The sequence below is a fragment of the Glandiceps talaboti genome, chromosome 5 (assembly GCF_964340395.1).
Source record: "Glandiceps talaboti chromosome 5, keGlaTala1.1, whole genome shotgun sequence".
Lineage (NCBI taxonomy): Eukaryota > Metazoa > Hemichordata > Enteropneusta > Spengelidae > Glandiceps > Glandiceps talaboti.
In genome coordinates this window covers 14,595,087-14,614,389 of record NC_135553.1, presented here as the reverse complement: position 1 = coordinate 14,614,389, position 19,303 = coordinate 14,595,087, and the positions used below count along the sequence as shown (strand labels likewise).

The following is a 19,303-nucleotide window of genomic DNA, read 5'->3' as shown; positions in this document are numbered from 1 at the left end:
GAATCTGATTAAAAATAAAATCATGTTTCTGCAACTTCAATGATGGCAACCACAGCAGACAGACCAATTACAAAACATGTAATTGGATATGGATCAATATATGACTTATAATAATTTGTACCAATATTTTGGAAATCATCTACTGATATATATATTATATATATATATATATATATATATATATATATATATATATATATATATATATATATATATATATATATATATATATATATATTGGCCAACTTGACAGTTAATTGTTGCTTTGCCACAGATAAAGTAAGTCATAATATTATAGGGTTCTTGCCAGGATTTTACCAGAGTGAGACAATTGTTCCATGGCTTCCAAAAACATGACACTTTTTTCAATTTAAGTGAGACAAATGAATTTCATTTTGTAAAAACAGTGAAATATATAGAAGCTAGGTCAATTAGTGAGATTGAAGTAAACACAACAGATTCTATTAAAACGCACTGTTTTATTGATACAATAGGTAGGACATAATATTAAATCAGAATTACAGTTTACATAAAGCACTGCTGCATGGAAATCAGACTTACTGCATCAGAAAGCACTGCTGCATAGAAATAGACTTGCACTTGCAGTATACTGTATCTACATAACAAAGCACTGCTGCATGGAAATAAGACTTAATACAAATGGACTTGCAGTATACTGTATCTACACAACTGCTGCATGGAAATCAGACTTACTACATCAGAAAGCACTGTTGCATGCATTGTAGTGCTATTTGCAAAGTGTTTGTCTGCATTGACTGCCACCGCATCTCTGTGTTCCCTCTGTTCAACGTGTCTTGTTAATGTCGTTGTTCTCATATTGTTCGTACCTTGAGCCATGGAATTACTTTTCTTGTGTTTCCTAAATACTGTACAGTACATGAAGCCCTTACTGCTTTTGTGAGATAACCATGGGTATGTCTTCAGCCAACTTTTCTGAAATCGTCGACCAGTTTTGTCGGTCGTACCTGCAGCACGTTGATCTGATCATTGTGAAGTGCAAGGAACTTCAGTACCTGTTGCAGCATCTTCTGAGCTACCACTTTGATCAGTTGACGGGTGGCTTGAGGAGTCGATACCCCAGTCCCTGGGTGTACTGACTAACAACCTTGAACCGCAGACCCAGAGACTGGGGTATGGCCTACATTATCTGTAACAGTGCCATGCTTGATATCCCACAGCTGAAAAGGGTCCTTTGTCGCTTGGAGCTAGTCGATGCCAATCCTGACATCGGAACACAATAGCATCATACCATAATACATGCGCCGCCAAGAGACTAAACTTACTAGTTATCGTTGAGGCTGGCACCTGACCACTATCACGATGACATCGATGGCATATCAAGTCGTACACTTTCGAAAATTTGACCGCGACAATTTTGTCACATGACCACAAAAAAAAGTGCCAAAAATTGGAAATGTGCGACATTTTCCCAATGTCGCGGCCTGGCAAGAACCCTGAATTATTATTTATTGATTTATTCAATACTGCATGTGTTCACAACAGTGAAATTGGCAAGATAATAAAGTAAAAATAATAACTGAGAAAGAACACTCTTGGTGAGTTGACTTGTACAAAGAGTAGTAAAGCTTACACTAATAGCTAAAGTAACTTCTGTTATTAGCTCCCTTGTCAACGACAGTCAGCAAAGCTGTAGGTATAGGTTGATGTCTGACCTTTGACCACGTCCGTCCATCCATCCATCAACTTTTTAGCTCCACTGTCAGCGACGCGGAGCTTATCAGATAGGCTGATTGTCCGTCCGTCGTCCGTCAACAATTGCTTTAAAAATGTTCTTCTCCAAAACTACTGGGCTAATTGAGTTGAAATTTGTGCGCTGTCTTCAATGATGAGTTTGTTTCATCATCTACTATGCCATGACACTGTATAGTTGTAGACATAAAGTTTTTAAAAATTGCATTTATTTATGACACAATAAATTGTTGCATACTGACTCTCACACATAACATCAAACTGTGCACATCATTATTCAAAAATCACTGTAACTGTTGCAACTTTTTGTGTCCTTTCCAGATTCCTTTTATATATGCCAGAGTAAGCAGAGAATACTCGGAAGTACTGACACAGTCAAAGTGAGATGGTTAGACCAGGCCCACATACCAGGGTTTTATAAGTTTTCATATAATGATAAGGTGGATGCTAAAAGCATACTAACGGATGTAACATTAAATAAGATGGGGAAGGACTGCTTTCAACTACCAAAGAATGAAGAAAAAGAAATCTTAAGTGTCTTGGGGGAATCACTTGGTAAGTCTTCACAGGGTGACTGAGGTATAACCAATGACAGCAACACAATAAAACAGTCTGAGAGTATTCTTCCCCATTACACCCACAGATGTTATTCCTACATGTAAAATGCAACTTGGCTGCTTTCTCAAAAACTTGTTGGGGGGGGGGGGGGTCTAGAGATTTTTTGTAAAACCCCTTAGCTCCCCTCAGACGAAGTCCGATGGGGGCTACTACGTTGGGTCCTGTCCGTGTTTCCGTCCGTGTCCAGCCGTATCTTCAATATGTATGAGGCAATTCAACCAAACCAGGTACCAATGATTGATGCTATAGTCTGCATATGCACGTCACTTCATTTCACAATCCTCGCGACAACAGCGAAATGGCGGCCATATTTGTTGTAAATATTCACATTTTGCCAATTAACACTTGAAGCATAACAGATACAGATCCCATTCAGATGTCCTCACTTGTTATCAATGATGACCTTTCGAATGACACTTTGAACTTTGACCTTGACCTTCATCTTCAAGGTCAAATAGCCATAGTATTGTCTAAGTTTTATGTATATCTCTTATATGCATGGACAGATTCCAACCAAACCTGGCATACATGTCACATACTATAGCCTGCATATACCTGTCACTATGTTTTACAACCCGGAAAATGATGGCCAAAGGGCAACCATATTTGTCGTAAATATTCACATTTTGCCAATTAACACTTGAAGCCTAACAGATACAGACCCCATTCATGTGTCGTCACCCATGTTACCAATGATGACCTTTTGAATGACACATTGAACTTCGACTTTGACCTTCATCTTCAAGGTCAAATAGCCATAGTATTGTCTAAGTACATATGTATATCTCTTATATACATGGACTGATTCCAACCAAACCTGGCATACATATCACATACTATAGCCTACATATACTCAATTGTCACTGCGTTTCACAACCCGGGTGAAAATGGGCAAATTGCGGCCATATTTATTGTAAGTATTCACATTTTACCCATCAACTCGAAGTGTCTACCCCGGTCAGGAATGACCTTTGTAATGAGACCATGACCTTTGACCTTGACCCTAGTCTTTAAGGTCAGATGGCGAAAATGTGTCGAAATACATTTATAAATCTGTGGCAAGCACAGGCCATGTGATGTTTGATTGAGGGGGGACTATGTCTTTGACAAAGACTTGTTTTTCAAGTACCCCCCCCCCCATATTCCAAAAATGTTCAAGTACCCCCCTAAAGCCCCAAATATTTCATGTACCCCCTACACAAATAAAATCTTTTTGAATACCTTCCTGTGCAAAACTGTACACAATACACTTTTTCTCTGTTACACTCAGCTTGTGAAATATCAATTGTCTTCTGTTTCACATGTAGCAGACGTTGCCAACTTGCTAATTTTAGGAAATATTTAGAATGTCTTAATAAAAGTTTCTGTATAGTCATGTCTATAGGATGAAACCATACTTCAGGCTGAGATGAACCTTTTCCAACTCTTTTTTTTTTTAACTTCCGAGAGCTGCAAATGTAAAATGTCATCTGTCATATTTGTCTGTCATTGTATACTAAAAAGAACTTGCATGAAAAGTTACATATCATTTTAATAACCACAAACCAAAACACAGTCATGTCACAGAGAATATTTTCAGTACAGTGTAAAGGTAATTTCACACATTAATTGAACCAAATTTCAGTAGATAGTAGTGTACATGAAAGACACTAGTATTTTCAGACAAAAAGCAACCCGTACCACGCGCAGTTCGTCCATTTCGTTCAATTTATCATTACATTAACAGTTTATTATAATAAATTTAAAATTTGACAGTTTTTTTCATTTACTAACTTGTGGGCAACTGTTGTTTGTAGCTGCTGTTTTTGTTGTTGTTGAAAAAGAAAGACCAACATTTTAAAAGCTAATTTTCCCATGTTTGAAAAGTCGTGATGTCAGTTTATTTTTCAGGTACATTGTACCCCTCTCCCTCTACAACCCATAACATTGTTTCAGGTACCCCCACACACTATCCATATATTTTCAAGTACCCCCTTAAATCTCCCGGCCCCCTTTAACAAGTTTTTGTGAAACCAGCCTAAGTCAATACTAGAAGACAGCTTCAAATACAGGTTCCTCTTATTATTACTTTCAGCCAACAAGATTGGCTTATTTCATTCTCCTTATTTTGCAAAATGCATATAGTAGTAAGATAAGTAATTCTAATTCTGCCTTTCTACAATGCTTTCTCTTCCAGAGCTTTCTACACAAGGAAAATCTACTGAGTCAATAGCTGTCTTGCAGCACATTCCCATATCAGATTCTACTTCCTCAACGAAGACTGCTGATGCCAAAAGCAATACAGTACCAACTGCACAAGATAATGTCACACCATTGCCTGCTGCATTCAATGAAACACGTTCTTTGTGTGCTCCACAACATATTTCTGAACAAGAGTCTTCTACAATACAGAAGACTGTTGAGTCAGGCAGTCCTGTTCCACAGTGTGATGCACCAGAGGGTCATGAGTGGTCACAAGTAGATGATAGTGCAAACAATGAAAACCATATGAGGTTAACTCTGATTAAACAGTCTCATGAAACTGTTTCTTCTTCTGTCTCCAAGCATGGAAAAGCTGCTGCTGCAAAACATCAGAGAGTGCAAGAGTCTAACTCGACTTCTTATCCATCACAACTTTCTGTTCTAGAGCCCTCCATATCAAAGGAATCCATACAACCAAGAAGTTCATGTACCAGCCTTCAACGTGTTCGACCAGACGGTTGTGAGAGTTCAAAGTTTAATGATAGTGCATGTTCTACTAACATTGCAGGAATAGAAATGATGACTTCAAAACAGTGCAACAAGGTTTCCCTTGCTGTGTCCAAACATAGCAGACCTTCTTCACTTGAGAGACACAGAGTGGATGATTCTGTACCAGAGCTTTCTACAAGGACCTCATCAAAGATAATCACAGAGTCAAGAAGAGAAATCACTCAGAGAGTTGAACCAGAGGGTTGTGAGAATCCAAAATTAGATAATGGACCAGGTGCATGTTCTTCAAACATCACAAGAAGAGAAATGATGACTTCAAAACAGTGCCACCAGGTTTCCCTTGCTGTGTCCAAACATAGCAGACCTAATTCTTCACTTGAGAGACACAGAGTGGATGATTCTAACATTGTCAATTTATCAGAGTTTTCTGTACTAGATCTTTCTACAAGGACCTCATCAAAGATGATCACAGAGTCAAGGAGAGAAATCACTCAGAGAGTTGAACCAGAGGGTTGTGAGAATCCAAAGATAGATAATGGACCAGGTGCATGTTCTACAAACATCACAAGAAGAGAAATGATAACTTCAAAACAGCGCAACAAGGTTTCCCTTGCTGTGTCTGAACATGACAGAGCTTCCTCACCCAAGAGACATAGAATGGATGATTCTAACTTTGTCCATTTACCACTGCAGTTTTCTGTACCAGAGCCTTTTGGAAGTACGTCATCAAAGATGATCACAGAGTCAAGAAGAGAAATCCCTCGGAGAGTTGAACCAGAAAATCCAAAGATAGATAATAGTGCATGTTCTTCAAACATCACAAGAAAAGAGATGATGAATTCAAAACAGTGCCACAAGGTTTCCCTTGCTGTGTCTGAACATGACAGAGCTTCCTCACCCAAGAGACATACAATGGATGATAGTTACTGTCAGTATCCATTACAACATTCTGGAACAGAGCCTTCTTTATCAGAGGAATACACTGATGATTGGAATGATGATTTTAATAGTTACAGTGACTATGACAACTCAGATGACTCTGATTTCAACCCTGATGATGAATGTGTTTCTGAATCTAGTGATAGTGGCTCCTATGTTTTTCCAGTGATTCCATTACCTAAAAGAAGGTCAATTGTTACAGAAAAGATCAGTACACAGGATAATACCCAACATGACATTTGTCAAATTCCAAGCACATCCTCTGATGTCACGCAAACTGCAAATGTTCAGTATATGGATATTTCTTCCTCAAAATCACAGACATTGTCTCCATCAATAAAAGTTCTGACTGCAAGCAATAGAAGCAAGAGGAAATGGGATAAACAACAATATTGTGTGTTCTGTATGAAAAAATTTTCAAAGCCAGCAAGACATTTCCAACAAATGCATAGTAGTGAACTAGATGTAGCTCAAGCCCTGCAATTTCGTAAAGGCAGTAAGGAGAGAAAGGCCAGACTACAGTTACTTGTTAACAAGGGAAATCATGCCCACAACTGTGATGTATTAGAAAAGGGAAGTGGGTTGCTCATTCCGTACAAGCGTCCAAATGTTGATGTGCCACATACTGAGTACTTACCATGCCAGTACTGTCTGGGCTACTTCATGAGAGGAGACCTGTGGAAGCATGAAAAATCTTGCACTATGATATCTAAGAAGACAAAGGCAAGTGGTCATATTCAATCAAAGTCAGCAATGCTGCTACCTGTGGCAAAAGAAGCAAGTGATGGATTAAAAGCCAATGTACTTTCGAAAATGCATGCTGATTCTATTGGATTGGCAGTCCGTAATGATGCCCTGATCGTTAAATTTGGTGCAAGAAAGTACATGAGGAAAGGAACAGATCCATTCCAGTGTCAGTTCATTAGCCAGAAGATGAGAGAGTTAGGAAGGTTATTGTTAGTCATCAGAGAGGTCAGCAACAATAAAGTAATATCCTTAGCTGATGCCATTCATCCCAAGCATTTCGATGTGGTTGTTTCAAGTGTACGTAAGGTAGCAGGGTATAATGAAAGTAGTCACAACTACAAGGTACCATCGTTAGCAACAAAACTGGGCACAACTTTGAAGATATGTGCGCTTATTTGTAAGGGTGATGCTATAAAGTCTTCAGATAAGCACACAGAGGAAGCAGCAGAAAAGTTTCTCCAGTTGTGTGAGATGGAATATACAGACACAGTTAGTGCCAGCGCTCTCACTACATTGAATGATATGAAAAGAAACAAACCCAAATTACTTCCCTTAGTGGAGGATGTTTCAAAGCTACACTTGCACCTGAAAGCAGTGGCACTAGAGACTAAGAAGAAAGTGAAAGAAGCACAGGTGCCTGATGTGAAAACGTGGTATGAACTTAGTCAAGTAACTCTGGCACAGTTGATTCTCTTCAACCGCAGAAGAAGTGGGGAGATGGAAAGGATGAAGTTAGAAGATTACCAGAATGCATCCAGTGAATTGAAAGAAGATATTGTGAATTGCTTGTCACCATGGGAGAAGAACTTGTGTAAAAAAATGAAAAGAGTTGAGATAAAAGGGAAGAGGGGACGTAATGTGCCAGTTATCATTCCTGGTAATTTGAAAGAACAGCTTGAAGAACTTATTGCCAAACGAGAAAAGGTTGGTGTGACCAGTGCAAATCCATATGTATTTGCATGTCTAAAGGGATCAGAACTTCCCATTAGAGGTTCTGTGGCATTACAGAAGTATGCAGATAACTGCAATTTGACACAACCTGAACTGTTGTCATCAACCAAACTTAGGAAGCAGATAGGAACTCTGTCTCAGGTTTTTAACCTACAAGAAAACGAGCAGGACATCCTAGCTGGATTCATGGGCCATGATATAAGAGTTCATCGCCAGTACTACCGTCTCCCAGAAGACACGCTACAAGTAGCCAAAGTCAGTAAAATTCTGCTAGCTATGGAAAAGGGCAATATAGAAGAGTTCAAAGGGAAATCATTGGAGGAAATCACAGTTGACCTTGATGGTAAGTAGAAAAAATGCACTTGGTCCACTAATAATTCTACAACTGTTAGAAAAACAATTATATTACAAGAACTGGTCCCACTAAACAACATACTTTGGCTATCACACATTGTGACAATATATGAAATAGTGTGTACATAGCTTTCTTTATTGGTAAAATCTAAAAATTTTGAGGACACACATGGACAACTAGTTTCATGGTGTGGACCACCTGATTTGATCATGTAGTTAAGTGAACGACCACAACAAAAACTGATGATGCTCGTTTACAGTTAATCTTGAATAGTTAGGTTAGTATATTTCCCCCAAATGTATATGCACAACAAAATGACCCTAATTTCATTTCAATAACAGTATGAGGTATTGTATGAGATGGTAATGTTTCATGTATTAATTTCTAACAATACCTATGTGAATATAAACTAGGATATTTTAAATTTTTTCAACATGATCACTTATATTTCATGATTATATTCAATGGGCTTACACTTAGCTGCACTTACTGAAACTTTGCATACAAATCATGTACTTCAATGAACAGATTTAATTTACCTTTGCTTCATAATTGGATTTCTGATTTTGATTCCAATTTTGTATGTGTAGATATAAGTGATGATAGTGCCTCTGACAAAGAAGATGAGGACACTACCAAAGGAGGAGGAAAGAATGTTGGCACTAGTCAATCCAACAACCCTGACACAGATAATGCTGCCAGTGAGTAGTAATTTCTAGTTTCTCTGTTTCAGAAAAATTTCATCAATTTCCTGTGTCATTCATTATAGAGTTCAAGGACAACTGTACCATTATGTGAATTTTTCATCATCTGACCCAGGACATTCATTAGTTTGTTTATTCAAGGTAGATAAACAAATCATAAAGCCAAAATATCAGGTTAGCAACAAAGAAGTTCAAAGTCTATGCTGAATGAATAGTATTCGCTATCAGTGTTCAGTTTCAATGTAAGTGTGTGTAGTCATTACAACCCATAACACCAAAGTAAAGCGTTTTCTGAGTGTACCACAATCATTTATAGCATTCATATCAAGTGTAAAAGTATACTGTTTCATTTGCTAATTGACCACATTAGAAAGGCCACATGCTAGGCTTGTAAATAAACCAATTAAAACAGTATACTTTTACATTTGATATCAATGCTATAAATGAGTGTAGCACATAGAGAAAGTGCTTTACTTCAGTGTTACTAGTTGTATAAATGTCTGGATGATTGCCATTGTCTGATGTAGAACTATATGTGAGAGAATTGATAAGCACAGTAATGGTTTCCTAATGTAACCAAGGCAGTGTCGCACAATTAAGCTGCCCATTTCTCTGTAATGTTGACAAAAAACAAATAGAAAACAGTGAGACCTCTGAGAGAGTTGATTATAATTATTTCAAGTCACTCTGTCATCCAGTAATTTGGTGATGTTTGAGAAATGTGAAAAACACTCAATTTGGGGATGATATGAAAAGTATACACTGTACACGACATGTCTTTGAGTTTTATCTGTCACTAGTTGCATGGTATGATATATTAGTGTCAAAACTTTCATACGGGTAGTGATGTCTTCACTAATTCAAAAGACACAAGCATTTGAATATTCTATTATTGGTACTTTTGGATTATTGGACACATTACGAAATTGATGCTTTTATGGTTTTCAGGGCTCATTTTCCCTGAAGACAAAGAAGATGAGGATACTACCAAAGAAGGAGGAGAGAATGATGGCACTAGTCAACCCAACAACCCTGACACAGATAATGCTGCCAGTGAGTAGTAATTTCTAGTATCTCTGTTTCAGAAAAATTATATCAATTTCCTGTACGTGTCATTCATCACACAGTCCAAGCATATCTGGGGTACTGCAATGATTAATTTTGTTTGAAGGGACAGAGATGCAATCATATAACTATGGTGCATTTTATTCTCTATGAGTCTATGCTTTAAGTCCCTGACCTTGCTGTGGGCCCCTCCTGGTGGCCAGTTCAAAGCTGCAGTGACCCCTGTAATCTATACATTTTTAAATAGTGTAATATAAATCATTGTGGGGTCAACTGACCACAGTTGGGAATGGCCACCAGAGGGTGCATGGATATGTCAAGGATTTTATACAACTAGGTCAAGGATTTTATACAAAGACCCAAAGAGCCATTACAGATATTCCACCATAGTATATACTTTCATCTCTACTTACCCTTTAAACAACAAACAATCTAATACCTGGCCAGTTTTTGCACCTGTTGTCCTATGCCAGAAATGTTAACTCTAAGTAATCTGGCAGAGACATTCATTAAATATTATATGCCTCATATTTATCAATCATTGTGTATGCTGCACCCATTTATTTCAATGGAATCTTGCTGATGACATAGTGGTCCAAATGTGACAGTAATAACCAAAAACAACCTGGAACTTAGTTTAACAGTATATTAAGATATATATTTATCAACCAACTGTCAAAATGGCATAGTTTTCTCAGATATGGCAAAAGGAGCCCCATTCTAATATCAACCCCTGAGTAATCAATGATGATCTTTGTAATAAAGTGCTAACCTTTGACTGAGACCTCGATCTCTGTCCATGATCAAAGATCCAAAATGTCTAGATGGAAAAGAGGCAGCTCCTTGGGCTTTCATTCACATAGTTCTAACAACACCATTGATGAGTGTTTTATACATCTTTCTCTAGGTTGGTGCGTTGAGACTAGGCCAAACCAGGACATACAGCAGGAAAGATTATTTCGCATTTTCTTTCTTTGTGTAGTACTTACTTTAAGTTTTTGCCTCTCAAGTCTTTTTGTTGGACTGTTCTTTGGTATTTTTCTAAATTAATACATAGTTTCAAACATGCATTCTTAGCCCCCAGGTGTAATCATGATGGATGCTAATACATTGGGTTCCCTCAGTCCCTCCATCTGTGCTTCTGTCTATCCATCATGTGTCTATATACATTTGTGTCTACCTGTATCTCCAATATACAGCAGCAAAAATATTTTAATTGTCGATGAGAATTAATACAGTGACAATTAAGTCAGTGGCTGGAGGACCCCATTCTAGTGTCAACTCATAGTACAATGACTTACTGAGGGTTATTTATACATCATTTCCAGGAAACAAGTCTGTCTCAGCAATACCACATCAGCCCACAAAGAGAAAATGGACCACCATAGAGAGTGAATCTGTGAAGGCATTTTTCCGTAAAGAAATCAGACTTCACAAAGTACCAGGGAAGGTAGCTTGTTTAGAGTGTAAAACACATTACTCAGCTCTGCTTGTGAATCGCGGATGGAGGGATATCAAATTCCATGTGTATAACATTATACTTAAAAACAAGAAAAAGTAACTCAACGCTCCTTAGTAAAGAGGGACATCGAAAGTCAGAGACTAATCATGTAGTTGTATTTGGCTAATACATGATTAACTCAGTCATACTGTGTAAGAGAACTGTTTCTCATTTTCAGAGTTATCATGTGGTTCTATTTGGTTAATACATGATTAACTCAGTCATACTGTGTAAGAGAACTGTTTCTCATTTTCAGAGTTATCATGTGGTTGCATTTGGTTAATACATGATTAACTCTGTCATACTGTGTAAGAGAACTGTTTCTCATTTTCAGAAAGTATTTTTTTTTCAGAAAGTTGTTACCATGGGTTGTTTTTTTATTAAACTCTTTGTCATATAAGAGTACTGTTACTCATTTTTAGAAAGTGACCATTTACTTGTATTTGACTAATACATGTTGAACTCTGTTATATAGTATGTGTAGGAGTACTGTCACTCATTTTCAGAGAGTTATCGTGTATTTGTATTTGGCTAATACATGATTAACTCTGTCATACTGTGTAAGAGAACTGTTTCTCATTTTCAGAGTTATGTGGTTCTATTTGGTTAATACATGATTAACTCTGTCATACTGTGTAAGAGAACTGTTTCTCATTTTCAGAATTATCATGTAGTTGTATTTGGCTAATAGATGTTTAACTCAGTCATACAGTGTGAGAAAACTGTTACTCATTTTCAGAAAGTATTTTTTTTCAGAAAGTTGTTACCATGGGTTGTTTTTTTATTAAACTCTTTGTCATATAAGAGTACTGTTACTCATTTTTAGAAAGTGACCATTTACTTGTATTTGACTAATCCATGTTGAACTCTGTTATATAGTATGTGTAGGAGTACTGTCACTCATTTTCAGAGAGTTATCATGTGGTTGTATTTGGTTAATACATGATTAACTCTGTCATACTGTGTAAGAGAACTGTTTCTCATTTTCAGAGTTATGTGGTTCTATTTGGTTAATACATGATTAACTCTGTCATACTGTGTAAGAGAACCGTTTCTCATTTTCAGAGTTATCATGTGGTTGTATTTGGTTAATACATGATTAACTCTGTCATACTGTGTAAGAGAACTGTTTCTCATTTTCAGAGTTATCGTGTATTTGTATTTGGCTAATACATGATTAACTCTGTCATACTGTGTAAGAGAACTGTTTCTCATTTTCAGAGTTATCGTGTGGTTGTATTTGGCTAATACATGATTAACTCTGTCATACTGTGTAAGAGAAATGTTTCTCATTTTCAGAAAGTATTTTTTTTCAGAAAGTTGTTACCATGGGTTGTTTTTTTATTAAACTCTTTGTCATATAAGAGTACTGTTACTCATTTTTAGAAAGTGACCATTTACTTGTATTTGACTAATCCATGTTGAACTCTGTTATATAGTATGTGTAGGAGTACTGTCACTCATTTTCAGAGAGTTATCATGTGGTTGTATTTGGTTAATACATGATTAACTCTGTCATACTGTGTAAGAGAACTGTTTCTCATTTTCAGAGTTATGTGGTTCTATTTGGTTAATACATGATTAACTCTGTCATACTGTGTAAGAGAACCGTTTCTCATTTTCAGAGTTATCATGTGGTTGTATTTGGTTAATACATGATTAACTCTGTCGTACTGTGTAAGAGAACTGTTTCTCATTTTCAGAGTTATCGTGTATTTGTATTTGGCTAATACATGATTAACTCTGTCATACTGTGTAAGAGAACTGTTTCTCATTTTCAGAGTTATCGTGTGGTTGTATTTGGCTAATACATGATTAACTCTGTCATACTGTGTAAGAGAAATGTTTCTCATTTTCAGAAAGTATTTTTTTTCAGAAAGTTGTTACCATGGGTTGTTTTTTTATTAAACTCTTTGTCATATAAGAGTACTGTTACTCATTTTTAGAAAGTGACCATTTACTTGTATTTGACTAATACATGTTGAACTCTGTTATATAGTATGTGTAGGAGTACTGTCACTCATTTTCAGAGAGTTATCATGTGGTTGTATTTGGTTAATACATGATTAACTCTGTCATACTGTGTAAGAGAACTGTTTCTCATTTTCAGAGTTATCGTGTATTTGTATTTGGTTAATACATGATTAACTCTGTCATACTGTGTAAGAGAACCGTTTCTCATTTTCAGAGTTATCATGTGGTTGTATTTGGTTAATACATGATTAACTCTGTCATACTGTGTAAGAGAACTGTTTCTCATTTTCAGAGTTATCATGTGGTTGTATTTGGTTAATACATGATTAACTCTGTCATACTGTGTAAGAGAACCGTTTCTCATTTTCAGAGTTATCATGTGGTTGTATTTGGTTAATACATGATTAACTCTGTCATACTGTGTAAGAGAACTGTTTCTCATTTTCAGAGTTATCATGTGGTTCTATTTGGTTAATACATGATTAACTCTGTCATACTGTGTAAGAGAACTGTTTCTCATTTTCAGAGTTATCATGTGGTTCTATTTGGTTAATACATGATTAACTCTGTCATACTGTGTAAGAGAACCGTTTCTCATTTTCAGAGTTATCATGTGGTTGTATTTGGTTAATACATGATTAACTCTGTCATACTGTGTAAGAGAACTGTTTCTCATTTTCAGAGTTATCATGTGGTTGTATTTGGTTAATACATGATTAACTCTGTCATACTGTGTAAGAGAACTGTTTCTCATTTCCAGAGTTATCATGTGGTTCTATTTGGTTAATAGATGTTTAACTCAGTCACATATAGTGTAAGAGAACTGTTTTCCATTTTCAGACAGTTATCATGTAGTAATAATATTTGCAAGTCATAATATATATGCATAATATGCAAGTCAGTTTGTGTCATCATACTATCCAATTTGGCCACAAGGCAGTCATTATCTTACAATCAAGTGATACTGAAATCAAAACAGGGATCAGCAGCTTCAAAATTCTTAGCCGACAAGGGCTGTGTTATAGATGATGACTAGGTTGTTACCTTCTTGTATTGCGTCAAATTGTATACACTGTTTGTTGATTGTTATAAGACATACACACTGTCAAAGATATGTCATCTTTTGAAGAGTTGTTATTATCTTGTAATTTGCAAATACATATTAAACTTGGTTATAGAAGGTTTACTCAAACGGTGACTTGTCATTTTCTGAGTGTTGTGTGTATCTTGTTGCAGTATGGTGATAAACGTATGTAAGAATTGGCAAGGTCGACTATTCATCTCTCTTGATGTATTTGTTGCCTGGGAGGGGTTGAAGTAGGCCAAGTATTATAACACTGGCATCCCAAAACCACCAAGTTCCACCTAGTGCCTGGAATAGACTGCTGGAATGTAGTATTTTTGGTAGCACCGAATCTCAGTTATCTGAATAAGGCATATGTCTGAAGTGCTGTAATGTTTCCCTGTAGCATAGCTAGTACAAGTTCATTAGCTGCAGGAAGCAAGACGTTCATACACTAGATGTTTGGATTTCCCACAGTGCCACTATCTCTAGTGTCCTACTTAGAGACTCCACTGATTAAAATTAGACAAAATAGTGTTATCATTACCACAATTACAACAGTGTATCTAGTTCCTAGTATCGGGACAGCTGAAGGCAATTGGTAGTAAAAAGTGGAATGACAGGGTTTTGATTATTGTACAAGTCGAATGACAACATATACCCTATAGAAAAAGTGGAATGACAGGGTTTTGACTATTACACAAGTGGAATGACAGGGTTATGAGTATTAAACAAGTGGAATGACAAGGTTTTGACTATTATACAAGTGGAATGACAGGGTTTTGATTATTGTACAAGTTGAATGACAACATATACACTAGAAAAAGTGGAACGATATTATACGAGTATTAAACAAGTAGAATGACAGGGTTTTGACTATTATACAAGTGGAATGACAGTTTACATAAAAAGTGGAATGACAGGGTTTTGATTATTGTACAAGTGGAATGACAGTTTACACTACGTAAAAAGTGGAATGACAGGGTTTTGATTATTGTACAAGTTGAATGACAACATATACACCATAGAAAAAGTGGAACAATAGGGGTTTGAGTGTTATACAAGTAGAATAACAATGTTTACACTACAGTTAGTGTTGACTGACGGGATGTTGACTATTATACAAGTGGAATAACAGCATATGGAGTATAGAAAAAGTGGAATGACAGGGCTTTTACTGTGTAGAAAATGTCGAATGACATTGTTTTTAATATTATACAAGTGGAATGACAGAATTTACACTATAGCAAAAGTTAAATGATAGGGTGTGATTATTATACAGTTAGAATGATAGCAGTTACACAACCGAAAGAATTGGATGATTTATATATTTAACTTGTATAATACTACAAAACCCTGTCATTCCACTTGTATAATAGTCAAAACCCTGTCATTCCACTTGTATAATGCTCAGAACCCTGTCATTCCACTTGTATAATAGTCAAAGCCCTATTATTTGGGGGTTTTTTTCTATAGTGCAAACCTTGTCATTCCACTTGTTTGATACTCAAAACCCTGTCATTCCACTTTTTATGTAGTGTAAACCTTGTCATTCCACTTGTATAATAGTCAAACCCCTGTCATTCCACTTGTATAATAGTCAAAACCCTGTCATTCCACTTGTATAATAGTCAAAACCCTGTCATTCCACTTGTATAATAGTCAAAACCCTGTCATTCCACTTGTATAATAGTCAAAACCCTATTATTTGTTTTTTTTCTATAGTGCAAACCCTGTCATTCCACTTGTTTGATACTCAAAACCCTGTCATTTTACTTTTTCTATAGTGTAAACCCTGTCATTCCACTTGTATAATAGTCAAAACCCTGTCATTCGTTTTAGTGGCTGTGCCATTCCTTTTGCTGTCATTTGCCTGTCATTCGGTTTGGTATCATTCTGTGTCATTCATCTTTCTGTCAGCCCCTTGTAATTCGTTTTAGTATGACCCAAAACAGCATAAAGCAACCCTGATCATAGCAAGTCCTCTCTAATACTGTACCAGAATGAGTCCTCAGATTGACATCTCGAGTCCTCGATCTGTGGTCCTCAAGAGAATAGGGTTTTGCAGATTTTTGAAAATTCACTTCTGATGGATTAAGAAGTAGCCCACATGAAAGTTTAGTGTGATAGATATTCTTCTGCAAAATCTTAGATCCGTAGGGCAATGGGAAGTTGATGTCCTCAGAGGACGGTCGTTCAACAGGGTCCTCAAAGGTTGTGTAAAACGCGTGTGTGTGTGTGTGTGTGTGTGTATGTATGTATGTATGTTCTTGTACCACAGTAGACCGAGTTTGGTAATTAGCAATTCAAATTTATCAGGTGTGAACTGTGACGGTTTGCACTTATCATTTCAGCACTGAAGACAGTTTCAGGACAAATTTTAATAAAACAGTATAACATAATAGCAATGAACCAGCCCTGGGGACGGCATATCCCTTGACTAATTGACTCCATATACGCACTTTATATATATGCGTTGTCAAATTGGCAAAACCTTGGAATGTAACGTTCCCAGGGAGTGGTTTATTGTTTAAGCCTAGTTTGTACAGGCCTCAATTTGTCTAGCAAATAGGGGAAAAGTTGCAACAATACCATGCTAACCTTATATAAGTCGCTCACCATGACAACACACACAATACATGCATACATGATACATACATACATACATACATACATACATACATACATACATACATACATACATACATACATACATACATACATACATGCATGCATACATACATACACACACATACATACATACATACATACATACATACATACACACATACACACACATACACACACATACATACATACATACATACATACATACATACATACATACATACATACACACACACATACATACATACATACATACATACATACATACACACACACACAGACAGACAGACAGACAGACAGACAGACAGACCTTACCTTTCCCTTGTTCCATTTACACATGCTATCAATCTTAATATGACAAGAATATTTCTGTGGCACAGTCTGAAGAGAAAAGCGGAATTGAACATTTATTAGCATATAGGGTCTACGGTGGTGATAATGGTTGATTCAACAACAGCATTCTGCATATCATGCATATGGCAAATCAGTATCCTTAACGATCTAAATGCCAATAGGGTGAAGCATTACATGGATGAAAATGTATAAATATTTGTAAAGATTTGCATAACTTTTACTTCCGGTATAAGCTCCTTTGGAATAGCATGTACCGAAAAATGCAGACTGTGTACAAAGTGTTTTTCGCCAGAGTTCCACCGAGTTAGCCTCGAATCGAGTCATTTGGGGATTTTACTCTCGCCTTTCTCTTACCGGATTCTAGGCAACCACTGAATGAAAGCTAGCCTACCTATAGACTTGAACGACTACCGCTACTACACAGTGCACTCTTCCGCTATCCTAACTGACATTTATATTTTTTTTTTAATTTTCGCCGTCCTCCAACGCGAAAATTAAAAAAAAATCAAACTGTCAGTTAGGATGACTGAATATTGAAGTAGAGATGGTCGAGTCCTTCAAATCTACAGGACTGGTATAAATGAAAGCCGTTGCAGGTCTCCATCCTGCAGCTGGTAGCGAGTAAAGTTACCTTGCAGAAAATGTTGATACCCTGCGCCAGGACTAACCCTTTCTTATTCCACCACCCCAGATGGTGCCCGTTTGAACAAGAATTCATTGAATATGTCATTTTATGTATTTCCTCTAAACTCGTGCCGTGGGGTAAATATCAAAATGAAACTTTACACATGACGATAACGAGTTGAGGCAGTTCATGTAGCCTTGATCCCACGCCCCTCTGCAGCGCCGCCTAATGGTTGCTACACTCCTAGAACAGAGGATCTGAGCCATGCTTCTCGACATTGCCAATTACATTAATTTTTACAAACAAAATTCACATCAAAGGGATCAAAGTGATACACATGCATGTTCACTTGACTAACTCGATTCTGATAATCACGCAAGAGGTGTACGTAATCTAGATCCCCAAGAACTTTTTTTCTCATAAACTGAATAACATCGGTAGGAGAGCATTGAACGCTACTAACCACGTAGTTCCAGTCAATATCACTGCCGAGAAGGTTGAAGGGGACTTCCTCGATAGCAGGGTTTGTATCTTCGGGACCAGCTTCTATCAGTAACACGCTAGTACTCTCATCTTCCGATAGACGACTTGCTAGGACACATCCTGCGCTGCCAGCTCCAATGACAACATAGTCATAAGTGTTTCCTTCGGCTGCCATATTCACTTGAAAATATATTGTTCTCGATCAGCTGGAGAATTAATCTACGTCACTGAGGTCATGTCATTGCGAATACGCTTTCTTTCAGGACGTTCATCATGTATTTCGTGAATGAGCATGTTTTGTGTGTAATTTCACTGCGTTCTGGTTGATAGAGGCACTAATTTTAGGGTCTGTAACATAAATACAAATTAATTACGTTTTTACCTTGCAATGTCACTCACACGACTTTACTTATAGATGATTCAACTTACCTCAAAGTGTACAATAAAACATTAAGTCGTTATATCTAACAAACAGTTTCAAACAATGGCCTGTTGTAGCTAGCATAATAGTACAACTTTAATCGACTGTTGTTGTTTAGCAGCTGCTTGTCATTACTGTCATTTTTACCTGATAAATGTAACCTATACGGCGATGTTTACCCAAAATCATGACACATGATAAACGTTACGTTGGAGATGTAATGTTATTTTGGTATGTAAGAATGGTGCAAGCAGTTGCCTTGAACATATCACATCCATCATTCAGATGTACTTATATTTGAAGTTGGGTATGCTTATTATTTATCCACAGTGACAACATTTGGGGTTTTCTGTCTGTTTGTTTGTTTGTTTGTTTGTTTGTTTGTTTGTTTGTTTGTTTGTTTGTTTGTTTGTTTGTTTGTTTGTTTGTTTGTTTGTTTGTTTGTTTGTTTGT

General features: G+C 36.8%; 1 protein-coding gene across 1 annotated transcript in view; it reads right to left on the bottom strand.

Annotated features, from left to right (window-relative positions):
- The window catches only part of LOC144435398 (glucose dehydrogenase [FAD, quinone]-like), a 28,042-nt gene extending 9,432 nt beyond the window's left edge, over positions 1–18,610 (bottom strand). The window contains exons 1-2 of the mRNA XM_078123994.1: positions 18,410–18,610; positions 17,283–17,348 (exon numbers count right to left, since the gene is read on the bottom strand). Coding sequence (XP_077980120.1) covers positions 17,283–17,348; positions 18,410–18,604 — 261 coding nt within the window. The 5' untranslated portion in view covers positions 18,605–18,610. The remainder of the gene's footprint in view (positions 1–17,282; positions 17,349–18,409) is intronic.
- Between the last annotated feature and the right edge of the window lie 693 nt (positions 18,611–19,303).